The sequence below is a fragment of the Prinia subflava genome, chromosome 13 (assembly GCF_021018805.1).
Source record: "Prinia subflava isolate CZ2003 ecotype Zambia chromosome 13, Cam_Psub_1.2, whole genome shotgun sequence".
NCBI classification, from domain to species: Eukaryota; Metazoa; Chordata; class Aves; order Passeriformes; family Cisticolidae; genus Prinia; species Prinia subflava.
Window position 1 is genome coordinate 10741932 of NC_086259.1, and position 27053 is coordinate 10768984.

At 38.1% G+C, this 27053-nt stretch overlaps 1 protein-coding gene across 1 annotated transcript in view; it reads left to right on the forward strand.

The window, feature by feature from the left end:
• The window catches only part of FTO (FTO alpha-ketoglutarate dependent dioxygenase), a 219907-nt gene that overhangs the window by 52764 nt on the left and 140090 nt on the right, over window positions 1-27053 (forward strand). The window contains exons 5-7 of the mRNA XM_063411035.1: window positions 4295-4374; window positions 4708-4851; window positions 10713-10832. Of these exons, the coding sequence (XP_063267105.1) occupies window positions 4295-4374; window positions 4708-4851; window positions 10713-10832 (344 nt within the window). The remainder of the gene's footprint in view (window positions 1-4294; window positions 4375-4707; window positions 4852-10712; window positions 10833-27053) is intronic.

Consider the following 27053-nt stretch of genomic DNA (forward strand, 5'->3'; position numbering starts at 1 on the left):
TATTAAACATTCTTTTGAAGATGATGTGTAAATCACTTTCTTATTAATACTTTTGAAGAGCTACAGATTTGAGCTCTGTAGGCCAGGTGTTTTTTTAATCTCCTCTGCATTTCCATGGTCTTTGTATTTCTTTTCAATTACTTGGAAAAAAACTTACTCTTCTAAATAATCTTAGAGGGTATTCTCAAAATGGCCCTTTTATTAGGTTTCTTTGTGTAGCAGAACTGCCTTTATCATTTTGACTTAGGGTGAAAGACAGTATAAGGAAACTTGCACAGTTTTACTACATTTTTTACTGTTCAGATCTTTTGCACTAATTTTTAAGAGCGGGCATCTTGAGGATGCCATCTAAAAGACAACATATGAGAAAACTGTGTAAAAAAAGAACCTTGGCAATAATTAAAAAAAAAAAAAAAAGATAAAAAAGTAATTGGCTTTTGTACATTCTGTATTCCAGAATTTCAGTAATCAGAGTCCTCTTACTGGCATTATGTTAAAAGCAGTGGCAGGATGCAAGACATTAGAAAATGGGCCGTGGCAGAGCCCTGCAGCTGGTGGTGGTTCATGTGCAGGCACTGATAGGGCTGGGGGGATTGGTTGTGACCACCACTGACTCATCCACCCCAGCACAGCACTCAGCCACTCTGCAGCTCTGTTCTTCCAGGTGTTGGAATGGTGTGGTCTTACTGCTTTTTATGAATGTTGAAAATGCTGAAACATCACATTCAATATGTTGCTTGTAGTTTAAATTCGGGTCCTATCAATCCCTGTACCTGTAATACCATTAGTATTTCCTGTGCTACACACAGATCTGTATAAGAAAGTGTGGTAACTGGAGATTTCTTATAGTAACGTGCAATTACAGTAACTTGTAAATCAAGATCAATGGGTATACAAAGTAATAAAAAAACCTCCAGTTTTTTCTTTTTAGCATTTCTAGTAGACTTTTAATATTATTTCTGTTCCTCTCTTCATTGGCTTTATAAATGTTTTTTTGTTATTCTGGGAAGTAATTTAGTAAAATGTCTTATAATTTAAATTTACATCTTCCTTTTCAGCAGCCCTCTTCAGATGAAATCATGAGCCATAATTTAGATGTATGTTAATACTAAACATAAGGTGATCACATTCATTCTTCTTTTAAGCTATTACAATAATATAAATTCATTTTTTTTAAGCAAAACCAACAAAAACTCAACATTACTTTCAGTAAGACAGACTTAAAATTTAAAAATAATTTTAATGCTTTTCTTAATATGAAGAAAAAAGTCTGGTGAAGGGCTGCAAGTCTGCTGCCTGAAAATTCAAATCTGAACTTTATATCAGTCATGAAACGGAAACACTTTAGCTCAATTTAGAGTAATATATTGGTCTGCAGAGGAAGTGCACGCTGAACCCTGCTGTCTCAAGTACACAGTCAAGGGGTGTCTAATATGAAGTGTGTTGGGTGCGTGCAATAAATCCAAAACGCATGCAGGTGAGCAGAGGGCCCCATCTGCTCTGTCCTAGAGCATGCTTAACTAGGCTTGTCATGGTCCTACTATTAAATTGGAATTTTTCCCCTAATCTTTGAGTTAGACATGACCAGATTTGCAAGCAGATTTACAATTTTCACTAATTTTCCTACCATGACTTCAAAACGTACTTAACAAAAATACATTCTGGACTCTTTCAAAGGCAGATTTACTTTTCTGCAGCTGTTTTCCATAGATCAAGCTCTTTCTTGAAGTTTAGGGTTTTAAAACAGCATGAAGATGAACTTTGAATCTTATACTACTCCCCACCCCCAGCAAATTATAGTTTGAGAAGCATCAAAAAATTATTTTCATAACCAACCAGAAGTAGGTTGCACACATTGCAGAGGTTGGATTGTGGTTAAAGATAAGTATTTAATGGAAACACTTCCACATGTATATAGTGACTCATTAAACTATTTCTAGATATTTAATCTGCTTTTATTTTCACAAACTGTCTTGAAACCTCTTTGCTCTCTAGCATCTTGAATGTGTTGGAGCTTTTCACCCCCCTTTTTTTTTTCATAGTCCACATTTAATCCAAATGATACATTCCCTACTATTAAGACTTAGAACTCCAGAAGTGTATTTGTCATTACCAACATATTTTTTAAAATTCGTTATTTTTTTAGTTTTTAGACTTTTAAATCATTCTGGTTTATTTGTGTATGGTTTTCTTGTTTTTAAATGGTAGTTAGGAAAATTAATGGCAAAAGTCAATTTCACTTTTGTTTGTAGATATTTGTGGTGGTTAGAATATCAAAGATTTTGCCAGTTGCTTAAAGAAGACCACTGTACCTTTTATTTGCCTCTTGAATTAGATAAAACACAACTGTCAGTAGGAACTGACAGTTCCAATAGGAAGTTCAGTAGGAACGCTTTGGAGGAGATAGAAAAGACTATGTAAGTCCCTGTCGGTAATTCTGGGAGCTATTTTTTGTTATGGCTTGTGTTTTCCTGGGAAATACTTTACCTCCAAGTAATGAGTTCAGGGCTTTAGTTCCCACTCCTTTAAGGATTGGCTAAGAGTTTCTTATCTTTCTCCCTTTGATTTGTGATTTTGCAATAGTCTGCAGTGACATGGGTGCAGAGTCATTGTTCCCCCTGAAGTGCTTTGGCTCCTCAGCTCACTGATAATTAGTTCAATAGCAGAATGAGAATTAAATGTATGTCTGTTATTTTAGTGTTTGTTCACAGACATATCCATTAGTCTGTTTTTGTGACAAGGGCTGTGCAAGCACAGGGCATTCAGTACTGCTGGTGGAGCCCAGGTAATTCAGCTGTCAGAAGAGAGCCCAGAGTGGACAGAGCAGGGCAGGGACTGAGAACAGGATCAGAGAGAAAAGGGAGGAACTGGCAGTAGTTTGAAGGAGAGGAGAGGATTGTGCTGAGGTTCTGTGCTGGAGGGGTTTTGAGAAAACAAGAGACAAAAATCCCCAGATATCAGTACAGTGCAGGGAGAGACAGATTTACCTTGTGAACTTGCCTCCACAATTAAAAATTGAATATGCAACATCCAGATTCCAAACTGTATCTGCTATCTGTAAATAACAGGAAAATCACTGAGAAGTTTCACTGCTAGGAGGGTTCCACACAGAGAACAGCAGCCTGCATTCTATACTGAAGACTCTGTGTTTTGGTTTTGCAGACCTCACGGGTCAGTGCTGAGTCATGTAAAAGTGAGGCTGACTCCTTCAGAGTTGTTTTTCACTGAACCCCACAAGAGCACTATGCTACTTCCAACAAGGGTGACCAAGGAATGAAACAGCTTTGGTTTGGCTCTAAAACCAAAATAGTGTTTTGGGTGTAGTGTTCTCTATCTGAATAAAAGCTTTTAATGCCAGATGGACAGCAGCCAGTTTGCAAAGAGTGATTTTTCTTTTCACTTAATATGTATTTAGGAGAAAAAGAAAGCAAATCTTTCTCACAATCTTTTAAGACCTCAAATGCATTTTTAAATATGCTGTGAGGCATGCAATCAATGACACTTCAACTATTTTTGTACAATTAGAGTTTTAGATTAATTGTAAACTCTTAAATTAAAATTACAGGCTTCTTTCTGAGACTGATAAAGGATTAGAGATAGTTGGAAGCAATTCCAAGGTGGAGCTCTATGAATCTCTTCTAAATCAATGAAAGATTTGCCAAGGGTTTGAATAAAGGTACAAATCAAAATGTAGTAAGTCTACTTCTGTGTTTGATGCCTACAAACCACAAAGAATGGGCACTGAAAGGGGTAGTGGAAGTGTTTAGGTTTGTTTTCTGACACGGTTCTTCTTCAAAGTGGTTGTGGTATTTAAATATTTTGATGTCAAAAGATGATAATGTTCTGTGGCCCTTGCAAGATTGGGTTCTGTGCAATTTACCCTCATATGTGTCTGTAGTTTTTTCGTAAGTTCTTCTTTTGTTTTGTAGCATTTTTTCAAGAACTTTCAGTATTTTTTAGTGATTTTGGGGAAAGAGATTGTAACTTCTAAGTAGTCTGTTTAATCTCCTCAGTTAGTCTAGACTCGCTAGTCTTCTCAGCTTTGGAGGAATTAATTTGTTTAGTTGAACTTTCCCTGTAAGAGGTGGGAAAATGCCACTTCTAAACTGGAGGAAACTAGTGTAAGTAGAAATATTTCTGACTCTAGGACAGTGAATAGTTATTGTGCTCTACAAAACATTGGAGCTATGTGAATGAACTCTAAGCATTAAAGCAAGAAAAGTAGTGTTAACCAGATTAACTTTTATTAAGTGTATTTTTTCCCTGTATTTAAGGTTTTCTGATCTGTCCCTAGATGATCTCAATATGACACATCAGCACTGTGTCCTGGCTGGTTTGTCACCTCGGTTCAGCTCAACTCACAGGGTGGCAGATGTAAGTACCAAAAACTTCTCACTGTTTGGTCCCTCATAAAGCCAATATCCTGGTGCCATGTATGCAGCACTGGGGTGTCCTACCAGAATTGTGGGTCATGTTGTGCTTTTGAGTCCAGCTCTTTTCATTAACAGCAGCTAGTGTTTATTTTTGATTGAAGTACACTTGGTTCTGTATTGGTAGCTGGCCTTAACTCCCAGGTGGATTTACCAGATGTGAATTGAGAATGTGCTGCACCACACCTCATGGATTGCTGATGAGATATAGTTGAGAAATACAAATTTGCTGAAGTGGCTATGTATTTATTTTATATATTTTATTGTATCTTTATAGTCTTCAAGAGGAACGTTGGAATACATACTTGGACAATGTGAACTGGCACTCCAGAATTTACAGACTGATTCTGATTCAATGGCTTTGTCTTTGAAATCACTGGAAGCTGCAGTGGTGAAGCAAGTAGAAGAAATACATAATGAGGTGAGATGATCTGCACTGAAAATACTTCAGCCAGGTCTGTGCAGTCTCCTCATGGAGTTAATGGCAATTAAGTGTGTTCAGCTGCTTACAACGCATTTTTGTACAAGGCATTCCTATTGTGTACGAGTTGGCAGTGTGGCTTTTAGGGGTACACTAACTGGGATTATAGTGGAAGTTTTCATTTGTCCTTCTTAAGATCCCTCTGCTGGTAAAGTAAGAGAAGTTTCACAAAACAATACACCAGAGCTGACAGTGTGGTGGTCAAACAGACTACTCCAGCACTTCTTTAAGAGAAAGGAAGAGAGAGAAGGGGTTAGAGGATTAGAGGGGAAGGTGCAAGTAAATTTTTTCAGTTACTTTTCCCTCATTTTTGTTGAACCAGGTTTTTGCATAATGCCATGGGTGGCAAAATTGTGAGCATGGGCTCTAAAGTATGTTCTGAACAAAATACAGTGGAAATAATTGTGAGGAACATATTTAAGCAGGTCATTTAGTGCTGCAAAAGATGCAAATGTATTAATGCACTTTGACAGTATTTCACTGAAGCTGGCAGTGCTTTCTTGCTTGGAGCTGTGCTGTGTTTCTACTAAGATAAATTACAAGCTCTACATAGGTCATTTGCACTCAAATTAGAGTTGGTGTAAAATGTTTAAATTGCTGTCTGCTGAGGAATATAATACTGTGTAGTGCTACTAAAACTTCCTAGAACACATTTTCATCTGTATTGTGTGTACAGTTGGTAAAATGGAGCATAGTGTTGGCAAAAGATTTGCGCCCTTGACTTTTACCAAAACAGCTCCTAGGGCAATTTAAAGAAGTCTGATGCATGCAGGGGTTTACAAAACATTAATCAGGCTCAGTCCATAAAACTACACGCATATGTGGTTTGCACAGCAAGGGCCACAGGCACAGCTGGTGTAAATTTGCACGGGTCCTTTAACATCAAAGCCATGTGCTGTTTACATCAGGTGAGAGAGTAGCCCCTGGTGTTTGCAGTCACCTGAATAATTTTGCAATGTGACATACAGGGATGTTTCCTGTTACACATATGGGATACACTGTAACAGCAGTCCTTGTTTAACTTGTACATGTTGTGCACTTAGTAGACACACTGGATCTGTATTTAATTTGGAAAGAGACTACCCATCCACCTATTTTACTATTCTTTTCTTTTCCTAATTTTTTATCCCAAGGTCAAATCTTCACTTGCTATTAGAGTGCTACTTAAATTTCATTTATTGCTGCACAAGAAGACACAATTTCCAGAGGCTTATCTCTGTGGTAAATGCCCATTTCTTTCTCAAACATCACTGAGCTGAAAATGTAAAGACCTGTGAAGCTAATGTAACTTCTTGCATATAAAAGCTTCCCACTTTCCTGTATGATAAATTTTTGTCTTTTCAGGCACTAATACAGGTTTTAGGCTCAGACTTTATCAGGCAAGACAAGAAGCTGTTTTGTTTCCTTAAAGAATCAAACTGCTTACTGATGAAAATGAACCTTTCATTTCACTCTCTTAGTTTGTTAGCCATTTTTAATGCAAAATCAAAATAGCACTAAAATCCAAATCTCCATAAGATTAATGGAGAACTGCCACCCAGTACTCCAATTTTTCCTGTGTGTTTCTGGTATACAGCTTTCTGTGCTATTTGTAAAGCTCCTTGTGGTTTTTTCTTCCCTCTTCCTCTGAACCAGGGATCATGAGCTTGAAATGAGATATCTAGAGGTGATGATATTGTTGTATTTTATCTTTAAATATTGTCATAACTCAATTTCTTCAGTTTTAACTCTTAGAACTAGATGCAGCCATTCTTCTTGGTTCTTTATCTTCCTGAAATGCTACGGGTCCATTCTTTTTACCCCCTTGCTGCTACCTCCAAAGCAATCATCAGAGAACATTAACCAGAACAGAACCATCACAGTACCAAGCTAAAATATACTAGTTTAGCAGATTCACAGTCTGTACTGAAATTAACTGCTCTGCCAAATGAGGCCTGGATGAATTATCTGTGTCTGCTCGAGGGAAAAGCCCTAAGAGCAGGTCTGAAAGAATGAGGAATGATTCTGTGCCTTCACTTTTGTACTCCCGGGCAGGAAAATTGACTTGCTGTGCTGATAAAGTGTGTTTGAACTGAGGATCTGAAGCATAGGTGGAGACTTCATTTTTTTCCAGTTTTGTGGTGAGCAGAGAAATCTCTAAAAGAGTATCTGGGGGGTGTCCTTACTTGATGTTAGATTTCCCAGAGTTCATTTGTCAGGGCCCTGTCTTGGATGTCTTGACAGAGGCATTCCTGTTGAAAAAGCAGAGATGCTAACCAGAGGAGGATTTTAGCATCTCTAGTGGGCAGCCAGGTGGAAGTTTAATATTTCTTTAAACCTAGCTGTGTTGTCGTGGTCTCTCTCCCTACAACAGCCTTCAAAGGAATAGCTGAGTAATTGCAGGGTATGTGCTGTGTGTTAGATGTGTGTCACTTCGCTCCCAGTGTGTGCTTTGTAGTTTTAAGTAAAGATAACCTTAATTAAGGGTGTTCACGTGCAGTTTGTCTGTGTAGCTTTTGGCCTTGCAGTCTGAACAAACACTTCAGTGGCAGGGCTGTAGGGAGGTGAGCAGATGCAGTTATCTGGCAGCTGTGGGGTACAGCAGCTCACACACACTCACAATCAGATTGTTGTTTGGTCAGGAATAGTTTGTCCCAAAAGAAATGATCTTGCACAGTTCTCTGAGTGGGAACCTCTTGCTTTCCTCCTGCTTGGCTTTCCTAAACTTAAGCAGCTGCTGGCTGCATCTCAAACAGAGCTACAGGGCACCTGGGGAAAACCACTGGCAACTAAATTCTTATTAAAGGAACTAAATACTGCTGGACAGATCATGTAAATGCTCATACATATAAAAATAAATCTGCAGGAAAGATATTCACCAGCCTGTTCTTCACATTTCAAAGAAATTTTTTCTTGCTCTGACTAATCCAAAATCTGCTAATACTTCATGTTGGAGTGAGGTACTTTCAGTGCTTCTGTATTTGCCAACATCAAACTAATATTCAGTTGTTCTCACTGTAATAAAACACCAAAGGAGGTCTTCTTAGTGTCATGGGATTGAAAATATGGCAGGTTTCAAACTAAATACCTAGGTTTGAAAGGTAGGGCTTTGTTAACATCAGGGTGTTTGCTCTGCTGTGATAATCAGATCCTGATTACCATGATTAAAACTAGAGACTGAATTGGTTGCCCTGTTGCTTGTGAGGTACAGTCACTTTTGCCTCCAGCAGATGTGTTTTTATGGCAGCAGTAGATAAACTGAGCTTGGAGAATGCACGGGCAGGTGGAAAGCCTGGGCTAGCTGAGCTGAAGGGTGTGGTGTGAGACACTGAGGTCACGGGTGAGAAGGGAGAGGTGCAGGCAGCCAAAGGAAAGTTAATATGTTTTAGCACATTACAGGGAGCTGACAGCATGGTTGGTGGCTCACTAGTATGGCAGAGAGAAAATATAGATCACCTACATGTGTGGCATTTAATAACCAGGACTTTTAAATAATTGACTGAGGAGCATTGCCTCACAAAATGTCAAATGCTGCTGTTGGCCTTTTACTACCCAGTATTGACAATAACCTAAAACTGGCCTTTAATCATTGCTTAAAGGACAACTTGAAAATTTGTTAAGATTAGACATATGAGGCCTGATTCTGAGCTTACTTGCACAGATGTAAGTCATAAGTGAAAATCAATTAGAAGATGAAAATTATTCCTCAGACACTCAGCCTATATATATTTTTATATGTAAATATGTTTAAGCTGTGTCCTCTTCAGTCATGTAAAATAATTTCTAATGATAACTAAAGTTAGTTCTCATGTATGGGAGCCTCCAAATTAAAACCCTCTGACAAAATCCTTAGCAGGAGCTGTTAACCTGAGAGTTTTGTCACAGAAGATGAATGTTCTCTAACTTCCATTCCAGTAGGGCTAGAAATGAGCTTTTTGTATCTCTCCAGTATTTAGTGTTAAGATTTTTTTACTGATACAGCTTCTCCTGTGCATGGAAGTAGACAGGCCAAGAGGAGTGAGTTCCTGCTACAGAAAAAAGTTATTACAGAAGGGAAATCATGTCACCCTTGCCTCATCAAGATAATTTTCTTTCTCAGAATCAACAATTATCTGTTCAGAGGTCATCGTTCAGAGCAGAGACTTGTCAAGCAGTTTGGTGGCCACCTTGGAGAGTGAAACATTGTTTTTCTCCCCAACCCCAATTTATTAACCCAGGTTAGAGCTAAACAGAGATGCTGTGAGATGAATGCAGAGTTTGATAGCTGTGAGATGGCAGTCCACATCATTAAACAGCCTCTTGTTGCAATTAGGTACACACTGACCTCTGATGAGACCAGCTAATTCTGCAGAAAATGAATTAGCTGATTGCTAGGCTTTGTCTTAGACCTAAAAATCGACTCTTTTGTATCAAATTATATATATTTTGTATGGTATCAAGATACATTTAAATTTTGGCCAATATGCCAGAGCAATTAGAGTGAAATTACACAGATTATTGCAACAAATCAATATGACTAGGTAAAAATCAGATTGACTGAAATAGATCTATGATGAGTCATATTTTAACATTGATTTTAATAAAAATTTTTTTTTCATTGATTAATGGCCTCATGATTAATTTTATGGAACCTGTTTGCTAGACATCACGTCATAGAAGCCAAAAAACTCAAAAAGAAGTGAAGAGAGAAAAAAAAGTTCTTAAAATTCTAATTGAATAAGGATATGCTCAGCTTTCCCAAAACTGCATATACTGAATTTTTTTTTTCCAGACTATGACTGGGTCCTTCATACCTCATTAATATTACAGAGGAAGCAAAGTTTCCTTTGGCTTTTTTTTTTTTTTTTTTTTTTTTTTTTTTAGGAAGGATGTCATCAAACTTCTGTGCTAAAAAGTCACTGTCTAGCAGTCAGGATTTTTAAAAAATATTTTAAGATCTCTGTATCTCTGTCTGCCAACTAATCATGTTATATTTTACTAATAAATTTGCTTTAATATTATTTTTACACACTGAAAATTTAAGTATTTTTATTGTAATCTTTAATGTATTGACCAAACTTTAGTTAATGTTAAGTGGACCACTTTCAGATTTCTGTAGCTGTTCAGTTTTTTCTTGCAGGAAAGGGAGCGTCAGGTGACAGCTTTGGGCAGTTTTCTTTATTCTTTCACCTTGGTAGGTTGTCTTTGTTTGCATCTTCAGAGTTGAGTGGGGATAAACAAATCTTCTTTGTGGTACAAATAATGATTAAAGCAGCTTTGAACTCAGTGTGAAACGTAACTACCACAACAAAGATAAATATGGAATTCTAAAGACCAGAACTATGGATTGCTCTTAAAGAAAAGCAGCATCTCTGGTAACTGGGCTGTCTGGTGAAGGATGAGAGGCTGTGATTCCTTGTGTGCCACCTTCTCATTCCACAGCAACTGGGCTGCATTCTAGCAATTTTATTACTGCAAGGGTTTTCTTCAGTCTTCTATGACTGAAACAATTTGAAACCCACAGCGTAAATCACAATAAACAGAGTTGGTGCATATTTGACTGGAATTTTTTAGTGTTTGTTGTACATGTACACCATGTGAAAAAAAGAGGGGAAAAAAAAAGAGTTGAATTTTGCATCTCTTTGGGTTTGAAGAGGGTCACAGATGGATGTGGAATAGAAATAAACAGCTGGATGTGAGGGTGTGTTTAGGAATGACCTACTTTGGTAACTGTCTCCTTTTCTGTGGGACTGTCCAGGTATGGCTGGATTCTTGCATTACCCCATTCCTGCCCCAGATGAGCACTGTGGGTGTTTATGGTGCCATATGTTTTTATCTTGCAGGTAGAATTTGAGTGGCTTAGGCAGTTTTGGTTCCAAGGCAAGAGGTATTTGAAGTGCACTGATTGGTGGCTTAAGCCTATGGCTAAATTGGAAGAATTTTGGAGAAAACTGGAGATTATGGTAAGTACTGGTTTTAAACTCTAAAGCCTCTAGGGCCTAATTCTGAGAGCACTCACAATTATGTTTTTAATTGTACTGTAGTAATGGGTTTTAGACTTTATTCAGAACATATGAGAAGCAGAATCAATGTCAGCCTTTCACTGTCTCCTCTTTCTTTTATCCCCCAGTAGCCAGAAAAATGTGAGCAAAATCAGATCCAAAACCCCAGGATTTTAGTTAGTTCTTGACTTAGCTTGTTTTTAAAGTTTGAAAGCCTCATAAAAACCTCATATGAGCCTTTTAGAGCCTCACAAGATGACAGCCATATATTATACCACACAAATGCTGTGTGTTGTCAACTTTTTTGTACAACACCCAGACAGACAACTCTGCTAATGACAACAGTGGTGCATGAGGAAAGTGTGTGACAACAGTGTGTCTGAGGAAAGTTGAGAAAAAAAAATGGTGAACTGGAAGTACAACTGTCTGTGGTCCACCTGCACACTTAGACCACAGCCAGTACCTGCAAGAGGGGATTATATCAAGAATAAATGTAATAATTATTACTTCAAAGTACGTTGTGCTTTCCTTGAGAAGGGATTCAGTGCCAAACACTGTTCTGCTGTTGCTGTCCATGTGGAGCCTCAGGTGAGAGGCTGTGCTGTGTAACTCAGAGCAGTTTGCAGCGTGCCTGTTCCTGGGTTTGCACTCACAGGGGGCTGTGCTGGCAAACCCTCTGTTCTCCTCTCCATCCGTCTGCAGCAGGAGCTGCCTCTCTGTCATTTCTGCTGGCCACAGCACACACTGGCCTCAGTTTGCCTGTACTGCCCTGGAAGGTTTGTGCTGTAGCCGAGGGTGCTGAGTAGGATTTGTCAGGGTGTGTTGGAGGCTCTGGAGATGTGGGCAATAAGAATGTGCCCTGGAGACTCACAGGAAATGTTGTGACTCAGCTGCTCAAGCACACTGTGAGCTTCCCCAGCAGGGGCTGGCTTCAGGCTTGGAAAACACGCCTGGAAAAGTGGACATTTCAGTTCTGGAATTAGTTGCCACAAGGAATCAGTGAACATTCAATTTTCCTACAGAAGGAGAGAAAATATAACTTGCTTATGTGTTTGGGGTTTTTCCCCCCTCGTTTTTGTGTTCTTATGTGCTCACACTCTTGAATGACCCTTATAATTTAAAAACTAAAATCTTTTGGTTTGTTTTTCTTTCAAATGACAACTTACTCTCTTGGAACACAGGCTTAGATGAGGCAGAGACAAGAATGTTTGATATTTTATATCCACTGTGTGTTGAAAACACGGAAAACCAGCAAACTCTGGAGCTCTCCAGGGTTAGTTTTTGTGCAGTTGGTGTGACATTGCCATGTGGCTCTAATTAGGAGCACGGTGGCGTCAGTGTATCTCCTTTCAACAGGCCTCGGGATGATATTTATCAGCCAACCCAAGCCCGCGCCAGGACAGAAGCTGCTTCCAATTTATATTTTAAGAATCGCTTTAATGTTTTATGACTTATAACATATTAATCACAATTAATTTCAGCTATTGGAGGAGACAGAAGAGAATGTTAATTGGGAATGTCTGTTTTGCTGAGTCTCTGGGTGGATTCGGGCTGTTTTTTGGGGACGGAAGGCGCGTTTTGGCCGGCGCCGGCGGGGGGCAATGTTGAGCCGCGCTTGGCGATGCGGAGTTGACACCCGCGGTTATCCCCGGCATCTCTGACATTCCAGAACTCGGGAAATCAATCGCGGGTTAACAAATTCAACAGCAATTTAACATTAAAAAAAAAGAAAAGAAAAAAAAAAAAAAAAAGCGCAGTGTTTTGGTGCGTGCTCGGCTTCCGCGGCTAAGTGGAACCGAAAGGGTGTTTTTGGAGGTACCCAGTAGTCTGCAGTCAGTGAGGGGTTTATCCCCTCCAAATTTATAATTTTAGCTGGATGATTCTTAATAATACAAACAAACAAAAAGCACCTCTCCTCAAAAAAACAAAAAAAAACCAAAAAAAAACCCAAAACAAACCACAAGCCCCTAAACAAACAAACAAAAACAAAAAGAGAGAGAGTAATGTAAAATGCTGAAAGTAAAAGCGTCTTAGAGTTGGTCTTGTTTTGGAAGAATTTTGCTGCTTAAAAGGAATTATTTCTTAAAATAAAATATTTAAGCAATCTATTTTTCCTTTTTGTGTGCGCTGAACAACTGTTGACTTGGATTTTTTAATGTATGTGTTTAGAGTGATACAAAAGTCAGTCTCGGGGGCCTTCTGTGTGGTTTTTTTAGGTTTTCCCCTTGTTTAATAAAGCAGCTATAAAGAAGAAAAGAAAGTTTCAAAAATTATCTTGGGTTCTGTTAATGGTAATTAAATTTCTGTCACGGCAGAGTATGAGATTGCAGGAAGTTTAGCCCAGTGTCTTCAAACCTGTGGGCTTTATTTAATATTTTTGTACATTATAGCAAGCACACAATTTTATCATAATATTTATTCCTGGCATTTCTTTCCCTAAGGATAGTTTTACTTAGCGCTCACTCTTGTGATGTAAATGTTAAACCTTTCATTTGAATGACATTCTGATAAAACATCACATTTCCCACAATATTACCTCATGAATTTATGAGCCATTAAATCCAAAGCAGTTTAAGCAATCTTCCTTTTTTTCTCCCCCTCCCTTGAAAATATGAAGGCTATTCATATGTTGGAGGGGTTTTTTTTTAAAAGTCATCCAAGATTAACACGTTATCGCCTGCAACATCAGGATAAATGCTTGCAGAATTCAAAGGGAGAGTTACCATTTGAAAAAAGCCCGTACAGGCTTTGCTTTCTGGGTAAAGAGAAGTCTGAAAAGCTGAAATCTCATGTGATGTGAGCAAGTCTTGCTGTAGCTGTTCTGAGATTCAGTGGAGAGACAATTTGTCTCTCAGGGTCTGGTATCATGCAAACCTTGCAATCTGACATTTATTTTAGCTAAGAAAATCCATAACCAGCACACCAAATCTGTAAGAACTGCGGAAGTCCAACAGTCTTTTTTTTTGTTACTTTGTTTTAGGTTGATTCACATGAGAAAAGTAAAATGTAAATCAATGAAATTATTTTTGTTTGTAGAATGAAAAGTAAGCCTATACGGCTACATTTGCCTGTTGAATTTTTGAAGGCTTTTTTAAACATATCTAGTGGTTCTTAAAAAAAAAAAAGGCCCTTACAGTGCTATATGGTGTGAATTGTATTTCCTGCTTTGACAGTCCATTTAGCAATGTAGCAATGTATTTATATGGCAGTTGGCCTTAATAACCTTTATTGACTTTAGTGGGAAAGAGCCAAGACTGGCATTATTAAAATGTATCAATTTCATTGCAGTATAAAATCACAACATATATAATTATGTTAGGTAGGCTAGGCTCCATTTAATCCCACCTATTTATGCAGGAATTTGGCAAGACAAAAGTAAGTGTGGAACTGAAATGCAGAGAAAAGTATGAGTGACGTGGAGTTACATTTAACAGCACAACTGTTTGCCTGCAGTGAAGGACTACTTAAAGGAATGAAACATAGATCTTGAGGAAGTAATTTCTTAATGGCATAACTGAAACACAGGTAGTAGTTACACCATTTGTTTCATTTTTTTTTGGTGTCTTGCAGCAGAGCTGATGCTAATGAAATACAGCACACCTTTTAATTTTGTAGTAGTGCAAAAGCAGAAGCGTGCACACGCGGTGTGAGTGGAATGATCAAAGTGGCATTTTGTGCAGACTGGTATCTTCCTGCACAGCTTTCGTCTTGATTTGTAAAACTTCTTAAAAACTATCTTTAGGCTCATTATTACTGTTATTTTCAATAACAGGCTTTTTATCAGTTTACATAACTGAATTGAAGCCAGAGAGCAAGGCTATTTTATTGTGAATTTATTTTCCTTTCCCTTTTGAGGTCTGTTATTTGCTCCTATTGCTCTATATGCAGTATGTCATAGTTTCAGCTCTAAGCCACTATTGTCAGGGGCTTACAGCCTGACAGTTAGAATTGAGTCTACGCTGAAACTTGAGCTACAAAATCTCAGCCCAGAGCCATTTTTTTCCCCCCAAATTAAAGCAAGGGTTTAAATATGTATTTAAATCAAGAGCATTTCAGTTCCCAGATAACCATGAAAAGCTCTAAGAAAAAACATGCTTTTACAAGGAATTCTCCTAGCTTTTGTAGACTTTGGCACTTTAAACAACTAACCAATTATTTTTAAAAAAATAGATAATGGGATCACAAACAAGCTGGTTGGTTGTTTAGCTTCTTTCAGAAATTGCATAGCAACTTAACTGACACTTGAATTGGTTTGACCTTGTCAGCCAAAATTTCATGAACTCTGAGGTATTATTTTAATTTCTCCTCTGGTTTTCCCGTTGTGCTCTGATATTGCAGTGTCACACTTTATTGGAGGGCCATGTGGTGATGGGTGATTGGATTTGCCTAATGAGCTGTGAAATGTACGTACAACATGGCAGCCCAAAGACCCAAATTTTACCCATATTTATTGTCTTTTGGGGTTCTCCTTATCTGTTTAGGCCAGAGCCTTTAAATAAATGTATTTTTGGCAGATTATATTTTATGTACACTGGAAGTCAGATGTTTCTGAAAATGTATCTTATAGCTTAAACAACAACAAAACCCGATCATGAAGACTTACTTTTTAAAAATTATTATTATTTTTATTTTTTTTCTTTTTCTGGCAATAATTTCTTTGACCCCAATATTTTAGCTGTCAGAAATGAGAGAAAGGATTTAGCATTGTCTGTAGTAGAATCACAATGAAACTGTAAAAAGAAAAAAAATAAAGTTGCATTGCACATCTTTGAGGAAAAAAATTATTTACAATTCTGGGGGAATTCAGACTTAAGCTTCCAAAACAACATGTGTGCTGAAAGCACAAAAGACTGTGTTTATGATTCTCTTTGAAGTGTTTCTGCAACAGGATAAGGAAAATTTTAGAAACTGTCTGATAGTGTTCAGGGTAAATACTTAAACCCCTTTAGAGAATTTCACACACAGATACTGTGCAGCAGAAAAAAGGATACTTATGTTTCCTAAAGCTGCTACAGCCTACAGCTTTGTACTTAAAGACAGAGGTGTTGAATAGAATTCTTCTGAGGATACATCCAGTGACAATATCTACAGGAACATCAGAGCAAACCAGTGGATAGCTCTTTCTATTTTTAACCCTTCCGTGAGCTGGTTGAGATCTGAGCTGCGTTGATATGAACCTCTGCAACATTTCTGTTATAAACTGGAATTGTTCAAAGGGCAGCCCCCCACTGCCAGCGTTCTGGGACAGTCACACTGACAGCACTGGGGTGGCAGTGGGGGTGGCAGTGTACACTGGCATTAGCCAGGAGAGGCTGAGCACCATTTCTGTCCTGTGGGGCAGTGAGGGGCATTTCTGGTGGCCCAAGTGGGAGGACCATGGGTGGGGTGTGCAGCTGTGCCCGTGGTCCTGCCCCTGCCTTCCCTTTGTCCCTGAGCTACAGGTTTGACATTTGTAGGTGTTCTTGTGCAGTTTTGGATAACCAGAATTCTGTTGCCTAGTACTTTATTCTTACTCTAACAGGGCTTCTTTCTGTGATCCTCACTATTTTTACACTCTTGGATGTATACAATTGTATGTTCTAAATACCTGCACTTGCATGTAAAATACAATGAGTTCTGTGCTGGTGTTTAAGGCATAAATGCGTTTACCACATTCAGCAGAAATCAAATTTGTTCTCCCAAAACGATGGGTGTACACTAGAACAACACAAGATCTTTGTATCAGTAGTGTGTTCATTGAGGTTTATTATTTGCAGTGGAGATAAATGTGTTGTAGCATTGAGCTATTGTTTCACCAGTCTCACTATTCTTTGCAAAGCCTTTCACAAGGGCATGGAGTGACAGCACGAGGGGAATGGTTTTAAACTGATGGAGGGCAGGTTTATTTTGGATATTAGGAAAAGGTTGTTTACTGTGAGGCTGTCAAGGCCCTGGCACAGGTTGCTCAGAGAAGTTTTGGCTGCCCCATCCCTGGAAGTGTTCAGGGCCAAGTTGGACAGGTCTTGGAGCAACATGGGATTGTGGAAGGTGTCCCTTCCCACGGCAGGGGGGTTGGAACTAAATTGTATTTAAGGTATCTTCCAACCCAGAAGATTCTGGCTGATATGCTCTAATGTTCTCAGACATCTATTTCCTAGTACAAAAACTTCAAAAAGGACTGTATTTGAAGACTGAGAGTAGTATTTCTTGAAAAGAAATTAATCTGAATTTTTCAAATTTATATGCTATATGTAGAAATCGATTATTATCATCAATATTTAAAATTATTTTTAGTTCTTATTTTTTCAGTCCTAGATCAGATGATCAGGTACAGAGCTTATGGATCTATATTTGTGTATATATGTCTATGGACATGCTACACAGGAAAAAAAGGATTTGGTTTGATGTTAAAACTGTGAATTATGGTGGTTTGGCAGGAATAATTTGTATTGTGATTGTTATAAACTAGGGTAAGTTGTGATTTTGAATGAAAGTGAAAGCAAATGGCAGTATGGCTAAAATGTCACCATCTACATTGCTGTATTTTTTTAATACAGCTAGTGTTTCTAATTGTGGTTTTATTGCTATTGTATTTTAGTGGCTCTGTAACCACTATAAAGTAGAACACAGCTGCTTTACTTTCCAAATGGCTTTGGTAGGCGAGGGAGGTGATGTCTTCTGAAAAGCTGCTGCTGCTGCATTGATACCTGTTCTTTCCTATCTGATCATCAGCCCTTCTAATTCCTAACGAGACCATGGGTGAATAGTATTTTTGTAATGTGTCCTTTAACAGTCACTTCATCTTTGCTCAGAACTGCAGCTTTCATTTTATACATGAAGAAATACAACTTGGCTTCAGAAGTTGCCATGGAGAGCATTATGCTCTGATGAATTAGGTGCTAATTCTTTTACTGACCCTCTGTTTAACTTGTGCAAGTAACTTAGGTGTGCTTTTCAAAATCAGTCTGGCAATCAAAACACTGAGGTCTTACTTAGACTGCAGACAATTTCTGATCTTAAATTCCTCCTCAATGAAATGACGCTGTGACTTTTTCTGTATCTGACAATGACGTATTGGCTATGTCCTAGAGAGAGAACATCCTGCATTTGAAGGAAACCAACTTTTTTTTTTTTTTCTCGTTAGATGGGCAAATTTCTGTCTGTTTAAGAAAGAACTATCTGTGTTTTGGCTGACCCTGATTGTCTCCTGGCAGTTCCCAGGTCTCCTTCTCAGGACCTTTTGCATGAATCGTTTTTGCACTTTCTGTTTGTCACTACACATGCTTCTGCTTAATGATCCTGGAGCTGTAGTTATAATAATGTTTACTATTCTGCAGTAGCAAGATAATTATTGCCTTTCTCAATGTTACAAGTGAACATTGGATTTTGGCAGTTTTCCTTGGACTGCTAGTCAGTCTGAACTCTATATAATTTTCACAACAGAGACATAAGTTTAAATGTAGCAAATCCTTTAAATTATTCCAGAAAAATAATGTGATTGTTTATCACAATCAGACTAGTTTTTGTAGGACTTGTTTTGAATTTCTGTAATAGAGTAGAACAATGAAGGGGATGTGAGAACAGGCTGGATTGTTGCTGGGGACAGGAATGGCAGCAGTGGAGCTGTGCTCAGGATGAGTCCAGCTCTGTGTTTAGCATGCAGTGATCCACAAAGTGCACTGTTAATAGCTGGGAATAGTGCATCACTTCATGTTGTCTAGCTGCCTAGGGATCAATATCACTGTATAATAAACTGAAGTGATTATTTTTATGTGTCTGTGTATATATGTATGCATACACACACTGCTAATAATTACATTTTAGCTCCATCTTCAAGCTGTGTCCTACATGCTAATGGATTAGAGCTTCACCAGCTAGCTAGAAGGTCAATTGTTTTGTGATGTTGTGGTGGGACTCAGCTTGGATAACTGAATTAGGAGACTTTTTTACATGGCAGAGCAAGTTAACTCATTGTGATCCTTTTGGTCTCCTTCTGTCCAATGTCACTCTTCCATTTCATGAAATAGAAATTTTTGTGCTGAAATCATTGGCAGTGATGGGACCATGGAATTCACTCTTTTGCTCAAAAGTAATGATTAGTTGTGTTGCTGATGCATGATAGATATTACTTTAAGATTAATCTGTACAAACCAGTTTATGCTGATGCTGTGTAGTACCACACAGAGCTTGTACTTTTCAGGCTTATGTGAGGTGATAGAAAATCTGAAAATCAGCAGAGCCTGACATTTCTTCATGTCTTCTCTTATGGGCAAGGGGAAAGAGCACGATGGTGCTGCATGTCCAATGGTAATACATCTATCCTCAGGAAGCAGTGCTGAGGCAAGATGAAATTAGTTCTGTATTGCATTTGTGTAGGTGCTCAAAGCAAACACCAATACAAGTCCTGACTAAGTCCTACTCTGAAATGTTATGATGCTTTTGAAAGGATTAAAAATAAACAGCATTAAGATTATTAATATTCCTCAGTTTCAAAAGTACTCCTGGAGATGTTATCTTCATTAAAGCAACCTTACTGGGACTGTCATAGTCCCTCAGAGGAAAGACAGCAGAGGAAGGAGAGGTTGCCATGCAGGTACACTTGTACAGTCAAGGCTCTTCAAAACATTTTTCTATTACTGATCTTTTGTTGGTTTTCATGTAAGACATACTTGATACACATATTTATAAAATATTTATACATTCATGGGTCAGCTCCACTGGTGGTTGTTATGCTAAAGGAATTGTGAATTTGCAATAATTAGGAATCTACTGGGGAGGAGAAAAGATGGGTAAGACAACAGATGAACCAGTCTTGAAAACTTAAAATTTGTGGAGATGTTGAACAAAAGAAAAAAAGTCTCACTGGTTTCTTTAAGAAATCCTAATGTTAAATAACATGGTAACGGGGCTGTTTTGTCAAGTTTGTCTTTGCTTTTCATCTTCTATATTTTTCTCTTAAATGTAAAATACTGTAATTGAATCACAGCATTAGCTGGCTTTTCCCAACAAAACAGCAGATTTAGGCTCCTTGCTGCTAGTTTCAAAAGTAATATGTATGGAGAGAGAGTGCAAAGACAAAAATTGAGCACATAGATGTATAATCCCAAAGGAATAAACTGACTTCTACTAGACAAGCTGAAAGCTGATTAAAATATTTTCATCCTTTGGGTATGCAACAGCTTTTGATGATGGAGAGTGTATTAATATTCAGCTTAGCTGCTTGTCGACACTGCAGACAGGTCCCAGGAAAGACTCTGATACTGACCAGGTTTTCTCACTCTGCCAGAAATCTTTATGAGACACAGAGCAGCAGCCTTGTACCAGGAAAAGCCAAGATAAGAATAATGCTATGTCTTTATTTTAGAAATTGCTTTTATAGATTTTAAAAGGATTGGAAATTGTAAAGAATTCTTTTAATGATATAAACACATTTAAATACAACAAAGGAGAAATATTATTCTTAAATATTTTAAAATAAAGTGCTGTAATCTATTCAATTTTCAATTCATCTGAGTTGTTTGTTAACTTACGAAGATCCCAGTAATAATATCAGTGATCAGGATTTTTGGAGAGTGTGTTCCTACTTAAATTATTTTGTAACAGCCAGATCTGAGGTGGTGGGGTACTGTTCTCTTAACTTTGTCTATTCCCTTGTAATGTAATACCTACCTTCCAGACAAGAAGGAGATGTAAACAGCTGCTTTATCAGCTGATACTTCTTCTGTTCTTTTGTTGGCATGCTGACATATAGGGTGTTTGCTTTCTCCCCTTTCACAGTGCCTAAATATGTACAGTATCTCTGGAAAACATGTCATACGCTGTGCGAGGTGCCTTTAGGATGGCTCCAGGGCTAAATACTTCCTGTAGTAGGTGAAAGAGCATGGCTTAATCAGCTTAGTTAACTTAATTAAGCTGTGCTTTTTCTCATGCTACAGCTTTAAAGTGTATTTTATTTAGAAGCTGTATTTCATAGTTGTGGAATGACACAAAGTTGGGTAAATTCTGTGGGATTTTTATAGTGGGATTGAAAAGATAAGATTACCTAGTTATTCTGCAGTGGGAGGAAGTGAACTAAAGGAGTGTGTCCTTTTTATTGAAGATTTAAAGGGGAAATTCTAATGCAGTTTAGATTGTAAAGGCTTCTCAAACTGAGGAAGTCTACTCTTCTTTTTATCCCCTTCTAAGTTTAAGATTTTTATACATGGCAAGAGCTGTCCATTTTCATCCCAGCCTTGGCTTGCCTGCTTGTAGATGTGTCACCAGATTCCATGACTCTGCATTCTTCGGTTGCTCTTCAGAAGAAGTAAACTAAGGCACTGTGCTTGTGAGAATGTGGATCTTTTCTCCACTGATCTTTGAGTCTCAGCAGAAAATACTGTTACAATAAAGTAATTTGAACTCAGTTGTTCTTTGTGGAGATGAGTTGCTCTTATGTTCTTCATGAGGTACTCCATGCTGAGGGAAAGCTCTGGTACTTACCATCTCATTTGCTTCATCTGGCTAGTTAATGTTACTTGTTTACTTACCTCTACAGGTTTCTGAAAGAGTAAGGGGTGGGGGGAGAAGGAATCAGGGCAGCAGCTGAGCTGCCCAAGGGGAGAGTGGCAGCAGGTGCCAGCAGCAGTGAAAACACGGCAGGAGGATTAGGAATTCTTCTGTTGGCAGAAGGCAGGAGTGAGGGCAGGGTGAGTCAGGACTCCTGGGACAGCAGCTTTGGAGTCAGTGCAGAAATGCTGCAAAACTTCAGACTGGCTGTGTGGGTGGAGTGGACCTTTGGGCACGGTGGGAATAGAGAACAAGCTTGGCAGGAAAAGCTTTGGAGGTTGAGCACAAGTAGGGAAGGATGGCAAAGGCTCTCAGGTAAAAAGGAGTGGTGTGGTTTGGGGGAAAATAGGATAGAGAGGCTTTACAAGGGGGAAGTGGTTATGGGGAAGATGGCAGAAGATAAGGATGAAGCTGTGTGTCTCCTTCAAAGCCAAATACTGTGTGTAGTGATTTCTTTGATTTTTTTTTGCTATCCCTTTTTAAAACATAGTGTTTTGATAGAATTCTCTTAATTGATACCTCTGTAGTGTAATAATACTACATTTAATATGCTGCTGTCTTATAGTACAGAATCAAATAAGGGAGAAATAGTCTTTGTTTAAGCAAAAAATAATAATGTTGAATGCAGAAAAGCTATTTAAATATGTTGGAAAGTATTTCACAAACAAATATTTTTTATATTCATAAATAAAATGCATAGATTTTTTTAAAATTTTAAAAAATGCATGTAAAGGTTAAGGCTTGTGAAATTTTTTTGTGTTTATATGGTACATGGATGCATATATCTATCTATCTATCTAGCTATATATCATGTACACATATGGAAGTAAAAAGATTTGCCTGTTTAAATACTGAGCTACTCTCCATAATGCTTGAAATTGCAGAATCTCTCAGAACTGATACACTGTGTTCAGTTCCTCATATTGGCACTTCTCATCCCACTGCTTGGGCATAGTTCTATTATAGACTTCAGTGTTTCTTGATTATATGGGGTGTTATAATTTCCTGATGACTGGTTATGTTATTTATAATACAGAGGGTGTTAATCCTTTGGTGATTAGCACTCTATTTGAATTACCAGAGGTCAAAGGTACATTCTTTTATTTGGAGTTTGGGTTTTTTCAGTGTTTTTTCCCTTTGATTTTTTTCTAAAGGTTGTTTCATTCGCTATTTTATCTGAAAATTTGGAAACAATTTAGTGTAAGAAGAGGAGCATGTTTCTTCCTTAGAGGCCCAAGTCTGTTGGAGCTGTAGGCATTAGAACATAAGTTCTCTTTGCACTGAACAGCTCCTCCAGAAATCCTCCATTTAAAAATAATGAAAATCTCATAACCAAAAGAATCATAGTAAAAAGCACATGGAAGAAGATATTCCTTACTTAAGCCTGTGAAAAAGTAGATACCAACCTGTGTCCCATTCAAAGACTTTTTGGAAAAATTTATTAAAGGTTATAAAAGTGTGTGCATATATATATTTGTGTATGTATACATATAAACACACACTTTATAAGGTATAAATATATATCTGGCTGTTATTTCAGGTGATGTGGAGATGTTGCAGAGATTCTTGTCCAGCTGCCAGCTGTATCCCAGCCATTGTGGTTTCAGAATTGAGAAGCTATGTTAAAAGCCTTCAGTTGTTTCAAAGGCTGTGGCTGTACAGAAGTTACCCTTGCCCTAATATTTCAGTCCTTTCTCAAAATACTGTAGGGTTTTTTGTGTTTTTCTCAGCTATGTTCTTTAAAGTGCTGGAGCTGACTGAGAGGGAAGCACCTAAGGATTTTTGCTGTTTGTTTTTCACACATTTCTGAGGTTGTGTAACCATTCCCTCAGCTCCAGGAGAATTCAGTTATGTGTCCAGGTTTGCTGAGTTGCTGTGTCCACCTGCAAAGCCTTTAGAGTGGCCTACAGCAATTGCCAGGGTACACCCAAGTGCTGTGACAGTGGCCTTGCTCCCTTCTGTGAAGGTGACCATAACACGTTCCTTGACTGCAAATCTGAGGTACATGCTCCACCTGGAGATTTCTTCAGGCTGTGGTCATTCCACCTACTCCAAATCTGGAAAAGTGTGGGCATGATGGAAGACCTGCAAGAGTTCCAACCTCAGTGGTGTTTTCCCACTCCAAAACCTCTCTGGCAGTACCTGAAACTGTGACAAGCCAGTTAGGGGAGAATTATGTTGATGCAGCATAGCCCTCTGCAGTGTTTAGGACTTGCATGTAAACAAGGAGATGGTCAGGCAAAGGAAACACTAAATAAAGTTAAGAAGGCAAAACCAGGAGAGTGGCTTGTCTAGTTGGGGCAGTGCTTCGAGTTTGTTCTCAGCTCAAATGATGCCAGCCTTGGAAGCTGTAACAGGGTGTGATAAACCTCGCTCTGCATTTTTCAAAGAGGCATAGCTGCTCCTGACTTGCTGCTTTAAGAAAATTCAGCATCGGACTGGAGTGAACCAATGTTCACAGTGTCTCTTTTGCAGAGCTGGGACATGAGTTCACTGGGCTGTAAAAGATCTGTTTTAACTCAGTTACCTGAATGGGCTTCATGCCTAAACTGCTGGATGAAGTCTTTCAGTCTGCCTGAAAATCAAAACATATTGTTGTAATGCTTAAACATTTAATCTACACACCAAACCTGTGGGTGTTTTAGTGTTGCTGTGCAGCAGAGAGGGTGATGTTCAATAAATGGAAGCACAGAGGCCAGTTGCTGCTGTCTGGCCACTCATTTGATGATTGTGTTTCACTGTCTGTGTGTGCTGGGTTTCTCTCTGCTTTCTCTCTGGTGTTTTGCTCTGAGCTCAGTGAGGTGCTAAGATTAGTGCTGGTTTGCTTTTGTCATAATCTTTCATGTTTGCTGTGACGGATAGGTGAAAAAGTAGTATTTGTTCTGCTCCAGCATGCAAGGAATCCAGCTCAGACACTGAGGGCAGTTAGTCCCTATGTTGTGGGATAAAAAGCAGACATGCTAAAATTTTAGAGGTACTTTTTTTCCTGTACATGCTCCAGGGGGAATGCTGCACACTGCTCTGTGGCTTCCTACATGATTTCTCTGTTCGAGATTGCTGAAGTGCTGACTGCCATTCAACCACTGGCCTGTGGTTAGTGCAAATACTAAATACTGCACTGGCTTCGTTCCTTGTGCCTTTCATGTTTCACTTCCATTTTAATAGTTTCATTTACGCTTAGAAGCAATTTTTTTCCACTTCTATGAGTAGTCTGGCACCAGCAAATGTATTGAAAGCATTTGCAGTAGTTTGGTAGGAGGCAGGATTAAAGGTCAAAGTGGTTTTGTGAGCAGAGCATGAAGCTGGGAGGAAATAAGTTGCAGAAAAGAGGGAGTAACAATAACCAAGTGAGAGAAATAGGAATAAATATCATGGAATTATAAAGAGTCTTGGAAGTGCAAAGGATGCTAGGGTTAAAAAGAACTGAAGGTATTAATATGATGATCTGAATTTTCATCTCCTAAACTTGTCTGCAGCATTTAGTAGGGTCTTGCTCTGGGGATATTAAATATGTAAACTACTAATATAAATGATACAATTAGTTAGAAATGTGAGTTCTCTGTGAATGTATAATTTCACTTTATATGCCAAAATAGTTTTTTCTTTGCTGACATGGTTCTGAATCAGCTTTCTTGAAGGAGTGGTTTTGTTATGGCCTCGCAGTAGCAGAACATTGAGCTTGAAAATCTGCAGATAGAACATTTGCAAGAGTGTGTACATGTGAAATTTTAAGTGATGAACAGCCTGATTAAAACCAGAATATGTTTTTACTGAAAATTGTTATTGGTTTAGTGTAAATCCATTTTTAATATTAAAAAGAAAAAAAAAGGCATGGGGGAGGGAAATAGATTAGTGGGTAGCAAGCAAGACTGAAAGAACGTGCAACTAAAGGTTGAGAATAATAACCATTTTACTAAATAAGATTTGTGTCATGACAGATGAAGAAAGTTGTTTGCTGATTTAGCTGGTATAGCTAGAACAATGTACTTAGCTGTTTTCATATTGAAGATTATATTCTGTACAAATATATAGTACATTAGAATTTTGCTAGTCCTGTTGCAAAGTCTGCTGAAATGTTTTATTTTCTTGAGTTGAACCATAAATATGTGTAGAAGTGCTGTAATCTTTTTTTAAAAGCAACGATTTTAAAATTTGCATAATGGGCTTAAGTGACTAACATGACTTACAAGTAAGGCTATGAATCTGTTGCCTGTGATGCTCTTTTTTGGTGACTTGTGTCATAATGAGAATTTATATAATTAAATTTATTACTAGACATTCAAATTAAAGACATTAATATATATTATATTATGTTACATTACTAGATGTTAAAATATGCTTAGAGATTTACATCCAAAATATTAATTATTTATATCCTGTTTTCATTTTACACCTACTTTTGCCTTACATTTGTACTAACCCAGTCAATAAGCATATATAAACCATGTCAACTTTTGCTGTTTCATTGCATTTTTGCTATTTAATTGCATTTTTTCAAATAAATTTTAATCAAAAAATATTTTACTGCTTATTTGCACCGTACCTCTCCAAAATCTAAGACACCACTGGGGTCAGAAGATAGCAGATAGACTGTCCAGTGTTTGAACTGGTACTCCAGTTCCTGGTTTCCTGAGGATAAATGTGATTGCTCCAATATAAATGTTTTAGATCACAGTGACAGCTGTGGAAATTAAACATAGCCAGCAAAATCTATTTTCTGTCTAGCTAAGTAAAGGAGAAGACAGATGAAAAAATTCTCTGGGCGAATGAATTCTTATGAACAGTGATGAATCTTTTCCCTTTGCTATATTAATTTTATTGTATTGTTAGAAAAAAAGAATCTAACTTGGATTTCTGTGTGTGTTTTTCATATTCAAGTTTATCACATTAAAGTGAAAAATTTAGAATATCTCTCCTCCATGTGGTAGCGTACATTGCAAACGCTTTTCTAACCACAGGGAAAAGTTAGCCTGTAGGATAGTTTCCAGAAAGTTGCAATGGTTTGTGAATGGAATAGACTTTAGAATTATATGAAAATCTGGGGCTTGAGGAGAGGTGGAAAATGTAAAATTTCCCAGGAATTTTCTTTCTCCTAATTTATTATGAACAATGTTTTGTTTTCAGAAGCTTTGCTGTATCTTACCTTAAAGTATCTTAAAATTTTGAGTCTCCAATTTTGTTTCTTAACCATAAGTTTTGATACCTGCTTCAGAGGCAACTGTCATGCAGAAAAATGCAGAATTTTCTCACACAGGCTGCACAGCAGGTTGGGCACCGAGGAAGAACAAGAAAAGAGATTTAGATTTTCCTGCTGAACAGTAACCCTTTGAGTTATTTTCATCACTGGTTGGTTTTCTGTCTGAGGCGTGGACCTGGCCTCTAGTTCCAGAGGGTTCCTTTTCCCTTCCAGTGAAACTGCCCAGCCTTTACCAGTGGTTTGAGTCCACTGAGAGGAGAGAAAACAGTTCTGCCTTTTCATGTGCTTCCTTCAGCTGGGGCTTGGGTGCTGCTCTTAATGAGCTTACACTTCTCTTCCCTGGGCCAGTTTTTTCTTGTTTCCACCATTATTTCATAAGTTACTTCCTCTAGCAAAGTATGCCTTGTAGAAACTTGCCATTAGGAGCACTTTGACAGTCTTTTTTGTGAACTGTACCAATC